This window comes from Oncorhynchus nerka, linkage group LG27, assembly GCF_034236695.1.
Source record: "Oncorhynchus nerka isolate Pitt River linkage group LG27, Oner_Uvic_2.0, whole genome shotgun sequence".
NCBI classification, from domain to species: Eukaryota; Metazoa; Chordata; class Actinopteri; order Salmoniformes; family Salmonidae; genus Oncorhynchus; species Oncorhynchus nerka.
The window spans coordinates 100445793-100464962 of NC_088422.1; the positions used below are offsets into that span (position 1 = coordinate 100445793).

Genomic DNA, 19170 nt, shown 5'->3' on the forward strand with positions numbered 1-19170 from the left:
TGGTAGGTGTAGCCACAATCAATAAACTAAAACACTAATCCTAGGCTGGTAGGTGTAGCCACAATCAATAAACTAAAACACTAATCCTAGGCTGGTAGGTGTAGCCACAATCAATAAACTAAAACACTAATCCTAGGCTGGTAGGTGTAGCCACAATCAATAAACTAAAACACTAATCCTAGGCTGGTAGGTGTAGCCACAATCAATAAACTAAAACACTAATCCTAGGCTGGTAGGTGTAGCCACAATCACAATAAACTAAAACACTAATCCTAGGCTGGTAGGTGTAGCCACAATCAATAAACTAAAACACTAATCCTAGGCTGGTAGGTGTAGCCACAATCAATAAACTAAAACACTAATCCTAGGCTGGTAGGTGTAGCCACAATCAATAAACTAAAACACTAATCCTAGGCTGGTAGGTGTAGCCACAATCAATAAACTAAAACACTAATCCTAGGCTGGTAGGTGTAGCCACAATCAATAAACTAAAACACTAATCCTAGGCTGGTAGGTGTAGCCACAATCAATAAACTAAAACACTAATCCTAGGCTGGTAGGTGTAGCCACAATCAATAAACTAAAACACTAATCCTAGGCTGGTAGGTGTAGCCACAATCAATAAACTAAAACACTAATCCTAGGCTGGTAGGTGTAGCCACAATCAATAAACTAAAACACTAATCCTAGGCTGGTAGGTGTAGCCACAATCAATAAACTAAAACACTAATCCTAGGCTGGTAGGTGTAGCCACAATCAAAACACTAAACTAAAACACTAATCCTAGGCTGGTAGGTGTAGCCACAATCAATAAACTAAAACACTAATCCTAGGCTGGTAGGTGTAGCCACAATCAATAAACTAAAACACTAATCCTAGGCTGGTAGGTGTAGCCACAATCAATAAACTAAAACACTAATCCTAGGCTGGTAGGTGTAGCCACAATCAATAAACTAAAACACTAATCCTAGGCTGGTAGGTGTAGCCACAATCAATAAACTAAAACACTAATCCTAGGCTGGTAGGTGTAGCCACAATCAATAAACTAAAACACTAATCCTAGGCTGGTAGGTGTAGCCACAATCAATAAACTAAAACACTAATCCTAGGCTGGTAGGTGTAGCCACAATCAATAAACTAAAACACTAATCCTAGGCTGGTAGGTGTAGCCACAATCAATAAACTAAAACACTAATCCTAGGCTGGTAGGTGTAGCCACAATCAATAAACTAAAACACTAATCCTAGGCTGGTAGGTGTAGCCACAATCAATAAACTAAAACACTAATCCTAGGCTGGTAGGTGTAGCCACAATCAATAAACTAAAACACTAATCCTAGGCTGGTAGGTGTAGCCACAATCAATAAACTAAAACACTAATCCTAGGCTGGTAGGTGTAGCCACAATCAATAAACTAAAACACTAATCCTAGGCTGGTAGGTGTAGCCACAATCAGTAAACTAAAACACTAATCCTAGGCTGGTAGGTGTAGCCACAATCAATAAACTAAAACACTAATCCTAGGCTGGTAGGTGTAGCCACAATCAATAAACTAAAACACTAATCCTAGGCTGGTAGGTGTAGCCACAATCAATAAACTAAAACACACTAATCCTAGGCTGGTAGGTGTAGCCACAATCAATAAACTAAAACACTAATCCTAGGCTGGTAGGTGTAGCCACAATCAATAAACTAAAACACTAATCCTAGGCTGGTAGGTGTAGCCACAATCAATAAACTAAAACACTAATCCTAGGCTGGTAGGTGTAGCCACAATCAATAAACTAAAACACTAATCCTAGGCTGGTAGGTGTAGCCACAATCAATAAACTAAAACACTAATCCTAGGCTGGTAGGTGTAGCCACAATCAATAAACTAAAACACTAATCCTAGGCTGGTAGGTGTAGCCACAATCAATAAACTAAAACACTAATCCTAGGCTGGTAGGTGTAGCCACAATCAATAAACTAAAACACTAATCCTAGGCTGGTAGGTGTAGCCACAATCAATAAACTAAAACACTAATCCTAGGCTGGTAGGTGTAGCCACAATCAATAAACTAAAACACTAATCCTAGGCTGGTAGGTGTAGCCACAATCAATAAACTAAAACACTAATCCTAGGCTGGTAGGTGTAGCCACAATCAATAAACTAAAACACTAATCCTAGGCTGGTAGGTGTAGCCACAATCAATAAACTAAAACACTAATCCTAGGCTGGTAGGTGTAGCCACAATCAATAAACTAAAACACTAATCCTAGGCTGGTAGGTGTAGCCACAATCAATAAACTAAAACACTAATCCTAGGCTGATAGGTGTAGCCACAATCAATAAACTAAAACACTAATCCTAGGCTGGTAGGTGTAGCCACAATCAGTAAACTAAAACACTAATCCTAGGCTGGTAGGTGTAGCCACAATCAATAAACTAAAACACTAATCCTAGGCTGGTAGGTGTAGCCACAATCAATAAACTAAAACACTAATCCTAGGCTGGTAGGTGTAGCCACAATCAATAAACTAAAACACTAATCCTAGGCTGGTAGGTGTAGCCACAATCAATAAACTAAAACACTAATCCTAGGCTGGTAGGTGTAGCCACAATCAATAAACTAAAACACTAATCCTAGGCTGGTAGGTGTAGCCACAATCAATAAACTAAAACACTAATCCTAGGCTGGTAGGTGTAGCCACAATCAATAAACTAAAACACTAATCCTAGGCTGGTAGGTGTAGCCACAATCAATAAACTAAAACACTAATCCTAGGCTGGTAGGTGTAGCCACAATCAATAAACTAAAACACTAATCCTAGGCTGGTAGGTGTAGCCACAATCAATAAACTAAAACACTAATCCTAGGCTGGTAGGTGTAGCCACAATCAATAAACTAAAACACTAATCCTAGGCTGGTAGGTGTAGCCACAATCAATAAACTAAAACACTAATCCTAGGCTGGTAGGTGTAGCCACAATCAATAAACTAAAACACTAATCCTAGGCTGGTAGGTGTAGCCACAATCAATAAACTAAAACACTAATCCTAGGCTGGTAGGTGTAGCCACAATCAATAAACTAAAACACTAATCCTAGGCTGGTAGGTGTAGCCACAATCAATAAACTAAAACACTAATCCTAGGCTGGTAGGTGTAACAATCAATAAACTAAAACACTAATCCTAGGCTGGTAGGTGTAGCCACAATCAATAAACTAAAACACTAATCCTAGGCTGGTAGGTGTAGCCACAATCAATAAACTAAAACACTAATCCTAGGCTGGTAGGTGTAGCCACAATCAATAAACTAAAACACTAATCCTAGGCTGGTAGGTGTAGCCACAATCAATAAACTAAAACACTAATCCTAGGCTGGTAGGTGTAGCCACAATCAATAAACTAAAACACTAATCCTAGGCTGGTAGGTGTAGCCACAATCAATAAACTAAAACACTAATCCTAGGCTGGTAGGTGTAGCCACAATCAATAAACTAAAACACTAATCCTAGGCTGGTAGGTGTAGCCACAATCAATAAACTAAAACACTAATCCTAGGCTGGTCAACAATCAATAAACTAAAACACTAATCCTAGGCTGGTAGGTGTAGCCACAATCAATAAACTAAAACACTAATCCTAGGCTGGTAGGTGTAGCCACAATCAATAAACTAAAACACTAATCCTAGGCTGGTAGGTGTAGCCACAATCAATAAACTAAAACACTAATCCTAGGCTGGTAGGTGTAGCCACAATCAATGAGTTTGTTTAACACAGAATCAAAAGGCCAACATGCTGTAAACAGGAAGAACAATCCGTACCTACACTATAATCACCCTGTTGAACCGGGCCTTTCTAAAAGATTTGAGGTAGAATGTCCATTGATCAGAAGTATCTTTCATTGACTATGATGTCATGTATTTTGCAATATAAAGATAACTTTGATCAAAGGACGGCCTCGTGGTAACGGTCGGAGCAGAATCAGTGGAGGACGGCCTCGTGGTAATGGTCGGAGCAGAACCAGTGGAGGACGGCCTCGTGGTAACGGAGCAGAATCAATGGAGGACAGCCTCGTGGTAATGGTCGGAGCAGAATCAGTGGAGGACAGCCTCGTGGTAATGGTCGGAGCAGAATCAGTGGAGGACAGCCTCGTGGTAATGGTCGGAGCAGAATCAGTGGAGGACGGCCTCGTGGTAATGGTCGGAGCAGAATCAGTGGAGGACGGCCTCGTGGTAACGGAGCAGAATCAGTGGAGGACGGCCTCGTGGTAATGATCGGAGCAGAATCAGTCGAGGACCGCCTCGTGGTGATGGTCGGAGCAGAATCAGTGGAGGACGGCCTCGTGGTAACGGTCGGAGCAGAATCAGTGGAGGACGGCCTCGTGGTAATGGTCGGAGCAGAATCAGTCGAGGACCGCCTCGTGGTGATGGTCGGAGCAGAATCAGTGGAGGACGGCCTCGTGGTAACGGTCGGAGCAGAATCAGTGGAGGACGGCCTCGTGGTAATGGTTGGAGCTGAATAAGTGGAGGACGGCCTCGTGGTAACAGAGCAGAATCAGTGGAGGACAGCCTCGTGGTAATGGTCGGAGCAGAATCAGTGGAGGACGGCCTCGTGGTAACGGTCGGAGCAGAATCAGTGGAGGACGGCCTCATGGTAACAGAGCAGAATCAGTGGAGGACGGCCTCGTGGTAATGGTTGAAGCAGAACCAGCGGAGGACGGCCTCGTGGTAATGGTCGGAGCAGAATCAGTGGAGGACAGCCTTGTGGTAATGGTTGGAGCTGAATAAGTGGAGGACGGCCTCGTTGTAATGGTCGGAGCAGAATCAGTGGAGGACGGCCTCGTGGTAACGGTCGGAGCAGAATCAGTGGAGGACGGCCTCGTGGTAATGGTTGGAGCTGAATAAGTGGAGGACGGCCTCGTGGTAACGGTCGGAGCAGAATCAGTGGAGGACGGCCTCGTGGTAACGGTCGGAGCAGAACCAGTGGAGGACGGCCTCGTGGTAACGGAGCAGAATCAGTGGAGGACGGCCTCGTGGTAATGGTCGGAGCAGAACCAGTGGATCTTGTGCGTTTGATGCCATTCCATTCGCTCCGTTCCAGACATTATTATGAGCCGTCCTCCCCTCAGCAGCCTCCACTGGCTTTGATGTAATTAAAATGCTATATTCTATGGTTGGGTTCAGTACCATTTCAATTCCAGTCAATTCCCAAAAAATGTAAACCAAATTCCAAAACCAAATTTCCCCCATTGAAAAGCATTGAAGAGAGTTTGAATTGGAATGTCAATGTACTTCCTGAATTGACTTGAAATGTAATGGATCCCAACCCTGCTATGTACAGTGGCAGGAAACAGTATGTGAACCTTGAACCCTATGGAACTACCTGGATTTCTGCATTAATTTGACATAAAATTTGATCTTATCTTCATCTAAGTCACAACAATAGACAAATACAGTCTGCTTAAACTAATAACACACAAATTATTGTATTTTTTCTTGTCTATATTGAAAACATTATTTAAACATTCACAGTGTAGGTTGGAAAAATTGTGTGAACCCCCGAGGCTAATGACTTCTCCAAAAGCTAATTGGAGTCAGGAGTCAACTAACCTGGAGTCCAATCAATGAGACCAGATTAGAGATTTTGGTTTGAGCTGCCCTGCACCATAAAAAACACTCACAAAATGTGAGTTTACTTTTCACAAAAAGCATTGCCTAATGTGAACCATGCCGCAAACAAAATAGATGTCAGAAGGCCTAAGATGAAGAATTGTTGCCTTGCATAAAGCTGGGAAGGGTTACAAAAGTATCTCTAAAAGTCAGTCCACGGAAAGACAAATTGTCTATAAGTGGAGAAAGTTCAGCACTGTTGCTACTCTCCCTAGGAGTGGCCGTCCTGCAAAGATGACTGCAAGAGCACAGTGCAGAAAGCTCAACGAGGTTAAGAAGAATCCTAGCATTGTCAGCTAAAGACTTACAGAAATCTCTGGAACATGCTAACATCTGTGTTGACGAGTCTATAAAACGTAAAACACTGTGTTCATGGGAGGACACTACGGAAGAATCCACTATCTTGTCTCATCGCTACAACTCCTGTACGGGCTCGGGAGAGACGAAGGTCGAAAGTCATGCATCCTCCGGTACACAACCCAACCAAGCCGCACTGCTTCTTAACACAGCGCGCATCCAACCCGGAAGCCAGCCGCACCAATGTGTCAGAGGAAACACCGTGCAACTGGTAACCTTGGTTAGCGTGCACTGCACCCGGCCCGCCACAGGAGTCGCTGGTGCGCGATGAGACAAGGACATCCCTACCGGCCAAACCCTCCCTAACCCGGACGACGCTAGGCCAATTGTGCGTCGCCCAGATTCTCTGGTGGCACAGCTGGCGCTGCAGTGCCCTTAGCAGTGGTTACGTAAATGTGATATTTCTGTATTTTCAATATATTAGCAAAAATGTCTAAAATAATGTTTTCAATATATCATTATGAGGTATTGTGTGTAGATGGGTGAGGAAAATGTTTTTATCCATTTTAAATGCAGGCTGTGACACGACAAGATGTGGAATAAGTCAAGCAGTATGAATGCTTTCTGAAGACAATGGATCTCATGATGCACAGTAAAGATCTATTGACTCTCTGACATGCAATTGGCCAGAAGAAGAGCAGGAGAACTCCAACTAAAGGTCATGTCAGTCGGAAGTCATCTCATCAGTTTGTCTGCTTTGTTTTATTACAATGTTATAAATACAGAAATGAAGTCCGAAGTACACTTTACGAATCAGACAATCACAGACACAGAGCCACTAGTATACAACTAAATACATAGCTGACTTTCCAGTTGTTTCTCTTAAAGAGGAAACAGGGAGAGGATGGAGAGAGGAGTGAGGGGGAGAGAGGAGTGAGGGGGAGAGAGAGGAGTGAAGAGAGGAGTGAGGGGGAGAGAGAGGAGTGAGGGGAGAGAGAGGAGCGAGGGGAAGAGAGAGGAGTGATGGGGAGAGAGAGGAGTGAAGTGGAGAGAGAGGATTGAGGGGAGAGAGAGGAGTGAGGGGAGAGAGAGGAGTGAGGGGAAGAGAGAGGAGTGAGGGGGAGAGAGAGGAGTGATGGGGAGAGAGAGGAGGAAGTGGAGAGAGCGGATTGAGGGGAGAGAGAGGAGGAGGGGAGAGAGAGGAGTGAGGGGAGAGAGAGGAGTGAGGGGGAGAGAGAGAGGAGTGAGGGGAGAGAGAGAGGAGTGGAGAGGGAGTGAGGGGAGAGAGAGGGAGAGAGAGGAGGAGGGAGAGAGAGGAGTGAGGGGAGAGAGAGGAGTGAGGGGAGAGAGAGAGAGGGGGGGGAGAGAGAGGAGGAGGGGAGAGAGAGAGGTGAGGGGAGAGGAGAGGGGGAGAGAGTGAGGAGTGAGGGGGAGAGAGAGAGAGTGGGGAGAGAGGAGAGGAGTGAGGAGAGAGAGGAGAGGGAGAGAGAGAGGAGTGAGGGGAGAGAGAGGAGGAGGGGAGAGAGAGAGGGAGAGGGGAGAGAGAGAGAGGGGAGGGGAGAGGAGTGAGGGGAGAGAGAGGTGAGGGGGAGAGAGAGAGGAGTGAGGGGGAGAGAGAGAGAGAGAGAGGAGGAGGTGGAGGAGAGGAGAGGGGAGAGAGGAGTGAGGGGAGAGAGGAGGAGGGGAGAGGGGAGAGAGAGAGGGGGAGAGAGAGGGAGGGGGAGAGAAAGACAGAAAGACAGAGAGTAGAGATGATGCGAGAGAGGAGAGACAGACATTTGAAATATCTAAATTATTTTGTAAGTGTAATGTTTACTGTTCATTTCTGATTGTTCATTTCTGATTGTTCATTTCTGATTGTTCATTTCTGATTGTTCATTTCTGATTGTTCATTTCTGATTGTTCATTTCTGATTGTTCATTTCTGATTGTTCATTTCTGATTGTTCATTTTGTTTATTGTCTATTTCACTTGCCTTGCAATGACTGTACAAAAGACCAGGTGAATCCAGGTGAATCCAGGTGAATCCAGGTGAAAGCTATGATCCCTTATTGATGTTACTTGTTAAATCCACTTCTATCAGTGTAGATGAAGGTGGAGGAGATGGGTTAAAGAAGGTTTTTAAAGTCTTGACACAATTGAGACATGGATTGTGTATGTGTGCCATTCAGAGGGTGAAAGGGCAAGACAAAAGATGTACATGCCTTTAAACGGGGTGTGGTAGTAGGTACCTGGCGCACCAGTTTGAGTGTCCCAAGAACTGCAAAGCTGCTGGGTTTTTCACAATCAACAGTTTTTGATGTGTATCAAGAATGGTCCACCACCCAAAGGACATCCAGCCAACTTGACACATTTGTGGGAAGCATTGGAGTCAACATGGGCCAGCATCCCTGTGGAACGCTTTCAACACCTTGTAGAGTTCATGCCCCAACGAATTGAGGCTGTTCTAAGGGCAAAGGGGTGCAACTCAGTATAAGACATGTGTTGCTAATGTTTTGTACACTCAGTGTATCTTTCCCATGCCAATAAAGCCCTTCAAATTGAATTGAGAGAGACAGAGGGAGAGGTGTGAAACAGGGAAGGGACTCAGGGGCTATGCTAATTTGGTGTAGGGCAGACCTAACTCACTCCATTAAATTAATCAATACAGAAACATTTTACATTTGGCTAGAAATTCTAAAGGAAATTATCTTAACAGAAACAAATGTCCTCCTGTGTGCTACCTATATCCCCCCACTAGAATCCCCATACTTTAATGAAGACAGCTTCTCCATCCTGGAGGGGGAAATCAATCATTTCCAGGCCCAGGGACATGTACTAGTCTGTGGTGACCTAAATGCCAGAACCGGACAAAAACCTGACACCCTCAGCACACAGGGGGACAAACACCTACCTTGAGATGACAGCATTCCCTCCCCCATATGCCCCCCTAGACATAACTACGACAACATAACCAACAAAAACGGGTCACAACTCCTGCAGCTCTGTTGCACGCTGTCAATGGTGGGCTTCGAGGGGACTTCTATGGTAGGTACACTGATAGCTCATCTCTTGGCAGTAGTACTGTAGACTACTTTATCACTGACCTCAACCCAGAGTCTCTCAGAGTCAGCCCACGGACACCCCTATCAGATCACAGCAAAATCACAGTGTACTTGAACAGAGCAATAATACTTCATCATGAGGCATCAAAGCCCAAGGAACTGAGTAATATTAAGAAATGCTATAGATGGAAGGAATGTAGTTTGGAAACCTACCAAAAAAACAATTAGGCAACAACAAATTCAATCCAGGTAGGCCAGATCACCTTTATTTAACCAGGTAGACCAGATCACCTTTATTTAACCAGGTAGACCAGATCACCTTTATTTAACCAGGTAGACCAGATCACCTTTATTTAACCAGGTAGACCAGATCACCTTTATTTAACCAGGTAGGCCAGATCACCTTTATTTAACCAGATAGACCAGATCACCTTTATTTAACCAGGTAGGCTAGTTGAGAACAAGTTCTCATTTACAACTGCGACCTGGCCAAGATAAAGCAAAGCAGTGCGACTCAAACAACAACAACAGAGTTACACATGGAATAAACAAACGTACAGTCAATAACACAATAGAAAAAGTATATATACAGTGTGTGCAAATGAGGTAAGATAAGGGATGTATGGCAATAAATAGGCCATAGTGGCTAAGTAAATACAATATAGCAATTAAACACTGGAGTGATAGAAGGTGAATGTGCAAGTAGAAATACTGGGGTGCAAAGGAGCAAAATAAATAAATAACGGTATGGGGATGAGGTAGTTGGATGGGCTGTTTACAGATGGGCTATGTACAGATGCAGTGGTCTGTGAGCTGCTCTGACAGCTGGAGCTTAAAGTTAGTGAGGGAGATATGATCCTCCAGCTTCAGTGATTTTTATAGTTTGTTCCAGTCATTGGAAGCAGAGAACTGGAAGGAAAGGCGACCAAAGGAGGAATTGACTTTGGGGGTGACCAGTGAAATATACCTGCTGGAGTGCGTGCTACGAGTGGGTGCTGCTATGGTGACCAGTGAGCTGAGATAAGGCAGCTGTTTTACCTAGCAAAGACTTGTAGATGACCTGGAGCCAGTGGGTTTGGCGACAAGTATGAAGCGAGGGCCAGCCAACAAGAGCGTACAGCGTAATAGCGAAGGTGTGAACTTGGCAGTAGAACATCTTAACAGTATATTTGACCTCTCAGCTTCCCTATCAAATCTAAAAATCTCAAATAGAAAACCGAATAAAATGAACAACAATGACAAATGGTTTGATGAAGAATGCAAAAACCTAAGAAAGATATTGAGAAACCTGTCCAACCAAAAATATAGAGACCCGGAAAACCTGAGTCAACGCCTTCACAATGGTGAATCACTAAAACAATACAGAAATAAACTATGGAAAAATAAGGAACAGCATGTCAGAAATTAGCTCAATGTAATTGAAGAATCGATAGACTAACCACTTCTGGGAAAATTGGAAAACACTAAACAAACACAAAGAATGATCTATCCAAAATGGAGATGTCTGGGTAAACCACTTCTCCAATCTTTTTGGCTCTATAACAAAGAACAAACAGCAAAAACATATACATGATCAAATACAAAGTTTGGAATCAACTATTAAAGACTACCAGAACCCACTGGATTCCAGAACCCACTGGATTCTCTAATTACCTTGAATGAGCTACAGAACAAAATAATAACCCTCCAACCCAAAAAGGCCTGTGGTGTTGATGGTATCCTTAATGAAATGATCAAATATACAGACAACAAATTCCAATTGGCTATACTAAAACTCCTTAACATCCTCCTTAGCTCTGGCATCTTCCCCAATATTTGGAACCAAGGACTGATCACCCCAATCCACAAAAGTGGTGACAAATTTGACCCCAATAACTACCGTGGGATTTGAGTCAACAGCAGCCTTGGGAAAATCCTCTGCATTATCATTAACAGCAGACCTGTACATTTCCTCAATGAAAGCAATGTACTGAGCAAATGTCAAATTGTTTTTTTACCAAATTATCGTATGACAGACCACGTATTCACCCTGCACACCCAAATTGACAAACAAACAAACCAAAACAAAGGCAAAGTCTTCTCATGCTTTGTTGATTTTTTTAAAAATGCTTCGACTCAATTTGGCGTGAGGGTCTGCTATACAAATTGATGGAAAGTGGTGTTGGGGGAAAAACATACGACATTATAAAATCCATCTACACAAACAACAAGTGTGCGGTTAAAATGGGCAAAAACACCATTTGGGGTGAGACAGGGATGCAGCTTAAGCCCCACCCTCTTCAACATATATATCAACGAATTGGCGAGGGCACTAGAACAGTCTGCAGCACCCGGCCTCACCCTACTAGAATCTGAAGTCAAATGTCTACTGTTTGTTGATGATCTGGTGCTTCTGTCCCCAACTAAGGAGGGCCTACAGCAGCACCTAGATATTCTGTACAGATTCTATCAGACCTGGACCCTGACAGGAAATCCCAGTAAGACCAAAATAACGGTGTTCCAAAAAAGGTCCAGTCGCCAGGACCACAAATACAAATTCCACCTAGACACCGTTGCCCTAGAGCACACAAAAAACTACAGGTAACTTCCACAAAGCTGTGAACGATCTGAGAGACAAGGCAAGAAGGGCATTCTATGCCATCAAAAGGAACATAAAATTCAACATACCAATTAGGATCTGGCTAAAAATACTTGAATCAGTCATAGAGCCCATTGCCCTTTATGGTTGTGAGGTCTGGGGTCCGCTCACCAACCAAGAATTCACAAAATGGGACAAACACCAAATTGAGACTCTGCATGCAGAATTCGGCAAAAATATCCTCTGTGTACAACGTAGAACACCAAATAATGCATGCAGAGCAGAATTAGGCCGATAACAGCTAATGATCCAAATCCAGAAAAGAGATGTTAAATTCTACAACCACCTAAAAGGAAGTGATTCCCAAACCTTCCATAACAAAGCCATCACTTACAGAGAGATGAACCTGGAGAAGAGTCCCCTAAGCACGCTGGTCCTGGGGCTCTGTTCACAAACACAAACACACCCCACAGAGCAAACTGGAATGATATTTGGCCCTAAACAGAGAGTACACAGTGGCAGAATACCTGACCACTGTGACTGACCCAAATTTAAGGAAAGTTTTGACTATGTACAGACTCAGTGAGCATAGCCTTGCTATTGAGAAATGCCGCTGTAGACAGATCTGGCTCTCAAGAGAAGACAGGCTGTGTTCACACTGCCCACAAAATGAGGTGGAAACTGAGCTGCACTTCCTAACCTCCTGCCCAATGTATGGCCATATTAGAGAGACATATTTCCCTCAGATTACACAGATCCACAAAGAATTTGAAAACAAACCCGGTTTTGATAAACTCCCATATCTACTGGGTGAAATACCACAGTGTGACATCACAGCAGCAAGATGTGTGACCTGTTTCCACAAGAAAAGGTCAACCAGTGAAGAATAAACACCATTGTAAATACAACCCATATTTATGTTTATTTATTTTCCCTTTTGTACTTTAACCATTTGCACATCGTTACAACACTGTATATATACATATAATATGACATTTGTAATGTCTTTGTGTAATGTTGACTGTTAATTTGTATTGATTATTTCACTTTTGTATATTATCTACTTCACTAGCTTTGGCAATGTTAACATATGTTTCCCCTGCCAATAAAGCCACTTGAATTGAATTGAATTGAGAGAAAGGTAGAGAGGAGAGAGAGAGAGCGAGAGAGAGAGAGACAGAGAGAGAGAGAGAGAGAGAGAGAGAGAGAGAGAGAGAGAGAGAGAGAGAGAGAGACAGAGACAGAGAGAGAGAGAGAGAGAGAGAGAGAGAGAGAGAGAGAGAGAGAGAGAGACAGAGAGAGAGAGAGAGAGAGAGAGAGAGAGAGAGGGAGAGAGAGAGAGACAGAGAGAGAGAGGTAGATCATTAGACCACTAGGTAATTAGGGAAAGCAGGATTTATCCCCAAAGGACCAGTGCAGTGAACCGAACATACGCTGCTCTTCCCCTGTCCCTGTATCCCTGTCTCTTTAAGAGCCTACAGGAGGAGGGAGGGAGAGAGGGAGCATGTGGGGGAGGGGTATTGGATGGGGTGGACCAGTCCTTCAGTAATGAGCAGATTTTAGAGCGAGAGAGAGAGAGAGAGAAAGCAAGGGAGAGAAGAGACCGAGAGATCAACACCATATGACTTGTGGGAAACTGGATATATTAACGACCCAGACATAAGGGGGTTGAGCTCTAAATACAGAAGATTAAGAGGAAAGGAAGACAATCATTATATATATATTTTGTTGTTGCATCAACCCTCCTCCCATGTTGTTCAGGAGAGACTGCAGCTCCATCGCTACAGCGCTGCAAGAGCACAGTGGGGAGGAGGAGGAGGAGGAAGGAGAGAACAAGACAGAAGAAGAGGGGAGCAAAGGGGAAATACACAGTCGGTTAGGTCGTCTGAGGTGTGTGTGTGTTCAGTGTGTGCGTGTGTGTGTTTACGGATGGGTGTGTTTGGATGTTTCCAGCCCATTCTATAGCTATAGCCCATCTCTGTTTATTTCTGGGGCGTACTGGTGAGGTACGATCTCTCTCCCGTCTCTATCCTCTCTCCCTCTCCCATCTCTATCCTCTCTCCATTTCTGTGTGCCAGTACGGCACAGCTAGACGGGTGGTGGTGGTATGTCTGATTGAGCTCATCAGGCTGTGCTTGCTGTGGCGCTGCTGCCGTCAGGGCCTCTGGGACTATTAGAAAAGCCTGGGCCTAGCCTGTCTGGAGTGCCCCAGCCAACGGAGAGGTGAGTGGGTTAGTGCCATCCCAGCTGGCGAGGAGGGTGGAGGAGGAGGAGGGTGGAGGAGGAGGAGGAGAGGAGGAGGAGGAGGAGGAGAGGAGGAGGAGCGCATACAGCCGTGGGAAGCAGAATGCTCGGCCGGCAGTAGCATCTAGCATCCTTAACACCGCGCCAGGCCCAGACCAAGATCCAGATCCTGCCACCTCCATTGACAGACAGATGAAACCTCTCTCTCCGTCCCAGGTGATGTTCTCTGGACCAAGCCCTGCTCTGTACAAAACGGGGAACCTGTTTTTGATTCCATTATCATTAAAAAAACAACAACAAGAAGGTAAAGGGAAATACTAGGAGATCTAAACCTTCATGATTCTAACTCCATCTTCACCTCCCGGCCCTGATCTTTCTGTGTAAACCTGATTTTCTCTTCTTGACGTTCTGAGGATTTTGCCTAAACCTGTTTCATGCATGTCCACTGGAGGCAGGTTTGACTTTGATGACGGGGGGTCGTACTGTGGAGGGTGGGAGCAGGGCAAGGCCCATGGCCAGGGGGTCTGCACAGGGCCACAGGGTCAGGGGGAGTACGCCGGGGCCTGGAGCCACGGCTTCGAGGTCCTGGGCGTCTACACCTGGCCCAGCGGGAATAGTTACCAGGGCACGTGGGCGCAGGGGAAACGCCACGGTGTCGGCGTGGAGAGCAAGGGCCGCTGGGACTACAGGGGGGAGTGGACGCAGGGCTTCAAGGGACGCTATGGCCAACTGGAGAGCACGGTTAGCGGGGCCCGTTACGAAGGGACCTGGAGCAACGGCCTGCAGGATGGATACGGGACTGAGACGTACTCTGATGGAGGTAAGGAAGGGACACACCAAGCCATCACGCTGAGGTTGCTCTTACTATGCAGCACACTTGTATTCATTCTATTTTGGTGTTAACCCACTATAAAACAGGTGCTATAAGGGTCACTCTACCCTCTCCTTATCCTGTACCTATCATCCTCCTTTCAACCCTCATCCCATTGTATTCTGTTCTCTCCATCTCTTTTCATACAGTATCTCTACCTGACTCCCCTTGTATCTGAAATGGTTATCCCATATCTGAGAACTATTTCAGCTGGGATTGATAACAATATACAGGTCACCTCCCCAGTCGGCAGTAAAAGGTCTGAAACATACAGAGAATCAGAGAGGAGCCCCTGCAGACTGGCACTAGATCCTAGAGAACATTCAGGACTAGGTCTGGATCTGGGCTAGCTGAATCAGAGAGGAGTCCCTGCAGACTGGCACTAGATCCTAGAGAACATTCAGGACTAGGTCTGGATCTGGGCTAGCTGAATCAGAGAGGAGCCCCTGTAGACTGGCACTAGATCCTAGAGAACATTCAGGACTAGGTCTGGATCTGGGCTAGCTGAATCAGAGAGGAGTCCCTGCAGACTGGCACTAGATCCTAGAGAACACTCAGGACTCTGTCTGTATCTGGGCTAGCTGAATCAGAGAGGAGTCCCTGTAGACTGGCACTAGATCCTAGAGAACATTCAGGACTAGGTCTGTATCTGGGCTAGCTGAATCAGAGAGGAGCCCCTGCAGACTGGCACTAGATCCTAGAGAACATTCCGGACTCTGTCTGGATCTGAGCTAGCTGAATCAGAGAGGAGCCCCTGCAGACTGGCACTAGATCCTAGAGAACATTCAGGACTCTGTCTGTATCTGGGCTAGCTGAATCAGAGAGGAGCCCCTGCAGACTGGCACTAGATCCTAGAGAACATTCAGGACTCTGTCTGTATCTGGGCTAGCTGAATCAGAGAGGAGTCCCTGCAGACTGGCACTAGATCCTAGAGAACATTCAGGACTAGGTCTGGATCTGGGCTAGCTGAATCAGAGAGGAGTCCCTGTAGACTGGCACTAGATCCTAGAGAACATTCAGGACTAGGTCTGTATCTGGGCTAGCTGAATCAGAGAGGAGCCCCTGCAGACTGGCACTAGATCCTAGAGAACATTCAGGACTAGGTCTGGATCTGGGCTAGCTGAATCAGAAATGAGCCCCTGCAGACTGGCACTAGATCCTAGAGAACATTCAGGACTAGGTCTGGATCTGGGCTAGGCCCTATGTGTGTGTGCAAGCTTTACAAAGACAGAGTATGTAGGTTATATTGCTATTTCCAGTTCTGTAATAAAGTGGTGTGAGAGCAGAACACTTCATGTGGACCAGCAGTATAGTACATGTTACCACGCAAAGACAAACAATGATGCTGCCAGTAATGTCAGCTAACTGAAATGCATCAGTTTTTTTTACATGTATATAGCATCTGACTGCCTGCCACCATCTTATCTGAAAAGCCTGTTGAATCGTTATATCCTCTCAGCATCTCTATTCCCCAAACCTCTATTCCTCCTCCTCTATTCCCGCTCCTCTATTCCCGCTCCTCTATTCCCACTCCTCTATTCCTCCTCCTCTATTCCTCCTCCTCTATTCCTCCCTCCTCTATTCCTCCCTCCTCTATTCCTCCTCCTCTATTCCCCCTCCTCTATTCCTCCTCCTCTATTCCCGCTCCTCTATTCCTCCCTCCTCTATTCCTCCTCCTCTATTCCTCCCTCCTCTATTCCTCCCTCCTCTATTCCCCCTCCTCTATTCCTCCTCCTCTATTCTCACTCCTCTATTCCTCCCTCCTCTATTCCCCCTCCTCTATTCCTCCCTCCTCTATTCCTCCTCCTCTATTCCTCCCTCCTCTATTCCTCCCTCCTCTATTCCCCCTCCTCTATTCTCCCTCCTCTATTCTCCCTCCTCTATTCCCCCTCCTCTATTCATCCCTCCTCTATTTCTCCCTCCTCTATTTCCCCTCCTCTATTCCTCAACCCTCTATTCCCCCTCCTCTATTCCTCCCTCCTCTATTCCTCCTCCTCTATTCCCCCTCCTCTATTCCTCCTCTTCTATTCCTCCCTTCCATATTCCCCTCCTCTATTCCTCCCTCCTCTATGCCTCCTCCTCTATTCCCCTCTCCTCTATTCCCCTCCTCTATTCCCCCTCCTCTATTCCCCCTCCTCTATTCTTCCTCCTCTATTCCCCTCTCCCCTATTCCCCCTCCTCTATTCCTCCTCCTCTATTCCCCCTCCTCTATGCCTCCTCCTCTATTCCCCCTCCTCTATTCCCCTCTCCTCTATTCTCCCTCCTCTATTCCCCCTCTATTCCTCCCTCCTCTATTTCTCCCTCCTCTATTTCCCCTCCTCTATTCCTCAACCCTCTATTCCCCCTCCTCTATTCATCCCTCCTCTATTCCTCCTCCTCTATTCCCCCTCCTCTATTCCTCCTCTTCTATTCCTCCCTTCCCTATTCCCCCTCCTCTATTCCTCCCTCCTCTATGCCTCCTCCTCTATTCCCCTCTCCTCTATTCCCCTCTCCTCTATTCCCCCTCCTCTATTCCCCCTCCTCTATTCCCCCTCCTCTATTCTTCCTCCTCTATTCCCCTCTCCCCTATTCCCCCTCCTCTATTCCTCCTCCTCTATTCCCCCTCCTCTATGCCTCCTCCTCTATTCCCCCCTCCTCTATTCCCCTCTCCTCTGTTCTTCCTCCTCTATTCCCCCTCCTCTATTCCCCTCCTCTATTCTTCCTCCTCTATTCCCCTCTCCCCTATTCCCCCTCCTCTATGCCTCCTCCTCTATTCCCCTCTCCTCTATTCCCCACTCCTCTATTCCCCCTCCTCTATTCCCCATCCTCTATTCCCCTCTCCTCTATTCTTCCTCCTCTATTCCCCTCTCCTCTATTCCCCCTCCTCTATTCTTCCTCCTCTATTCCCCTCTCCCCTATTCCCCCTCCTCTATTCCTCCTCCTCTATTCCCCTCTCCCTATTCCCCCTCCTCTATGCCTCCTCCTCTATTCCCCCTCCTCTATTCCCCTCTCCTCTATTCTTCCTCCTCTATTCCCCTCTCCCCTATTCCCCCTCCTCTATTCTTCCTCCTCTATTCCCTCTCCTCTATTCCCCCTCCTCTATTCTTCCTCCTCTATTCCCCCTCCTCTATTCTTCCTCCTCTATTCCTCCTCCTCTATTCCCCCTCCTCTATTCCCCCTCCTCTTTGCCTTCTCCTCTATTCCCCCTCCTCTATTATTCCTCCTCTATTCCCCCTCCTCTATTCTTCCCTACTATATACACATCCATTCTCTTTCTCTCCCTATCCCTCTCTCGCTCTCTGCATTATACCACAGATGCCTCTGTACTGTAAATCGCCATGGTAACGCCGAGACAGCAGGTCAGCCTGTCACTGGAGACTCTCTGTGTTCTGCGCCCTGATTGGTGCTTTGGCATTGTCACTGGGGTTTTCTGACTTGGGCGCAAAGGGACAGTTTGAAATTGACTGAGGTGGGCCGGTCCAAAATAAGGGAGGTTTGTCTAGCTTTTTGTTTTGCTTTGGGGAGGGATGGGGGATTTTTATTTATTTGTATTATTAGGCACAGGGGAGGGTAGTGCATTTTCCCCTGGTTTACATTCCCCATTTTGCAGGTTTAACAAAATAATTTCTTCAATACAGCCACATTTCCTAATCTGCCTGCACGCTCCTCCCCTACCAAGGTGTTTTGGTATTTCCCTTATGCTCTACACTTTTCTACACGTTTAGTATACAGTCAACTCTATCCTGCCCTCTGTACATAGTGACAATAGTGGTAGGTGGATCGTTTGTCCAGATCTGCAATAGGTTAACTAGCAATCATGCCACACATAAAATCATTCAAATCTGCATCAATTTTCTATATAAATCCACAAGAACGTAGAGGAATAACTGATTGGCAGTGGAGAGGCCAGATACAGAGGAGAGGCCAGGTGCAGAGGAGAGGCCAGGTACAGTGGAGAGGCCAGGTGCAGAGGAGAGGCCAGGTGCAGAGGAGAGGCCAGGTGCAGAGGAGAGGCCAGGTACAGTGGAGAGGCCAGGTGCAGAGGAGAGGCCAGGTGCAGAGGAGAGGCCAGGTGCAGAGGAGAGACCAGGTGTAGAGAAGAGGCCAGGTACAGAGGAGAGGCCAGGTGCAGAGGAGAGGCCAGGTACAGAGGAGAGGCCAGGTGCAGAGGAGAGGCCAGGTGCAGAGGAGAGGCCAGGTGCAGAGGAGAGGCCAGGTACAGTGGAGAGGCCAGGTGCAGAGGAGAGGCCAGGTGCAGAGGAGAGGCCAGGTGCAGAGGAGAGGCCAGGTGCAGAGGAGAGGCCAGGTGAGGAGAGGCCAGGTGCAGAGAGAGGCCAGGTGCAGAGGAGAGGCCAGGTGCAGAGGAGAGGCCAGGTGCAGAGGAGAGGCCAGGTCCAGAGGAGAGGCCAGGTACAGAGGAGAGGCCAGGTGCAGAGGAGAGGCCAGGTGCAGAGGAGAGGCCAGGTACAGAGGAGAGGCCAGGTGCGGAGGAGAGGCCAGGT

The 19170-nt window shown here is 46.3% G+C and overlaps 1 protein-coding gene and 1 pseudogene across 1 annotated transcript in view; one reads left to right on the forward strand and one right to left on the reverse strand.

Moving 5' to 3' along the window:
- Positions 1–19170, reverse strand: part of LOC135565428 (junctophilin-3-like) — a 225378-nt pseudogene that overhangs the window by 155789 nt on the left and 50419 nt on the right.
- LOC115126599 (junctophilin-3-like) overlaps positions 13895–19170 on the forward strand; it is a 30641-nt gene continuing 25365 nt past the window's right edge. The window contains 1 exon segment of the mRNA XM_065011878.1: positions 13895–14638. Within this exon segment, the coding sequence (XP_064867950.1) occupies positions 14257–14638 (382 nt within the window). The 5' untranslated portion in view covers positions 13895–14256.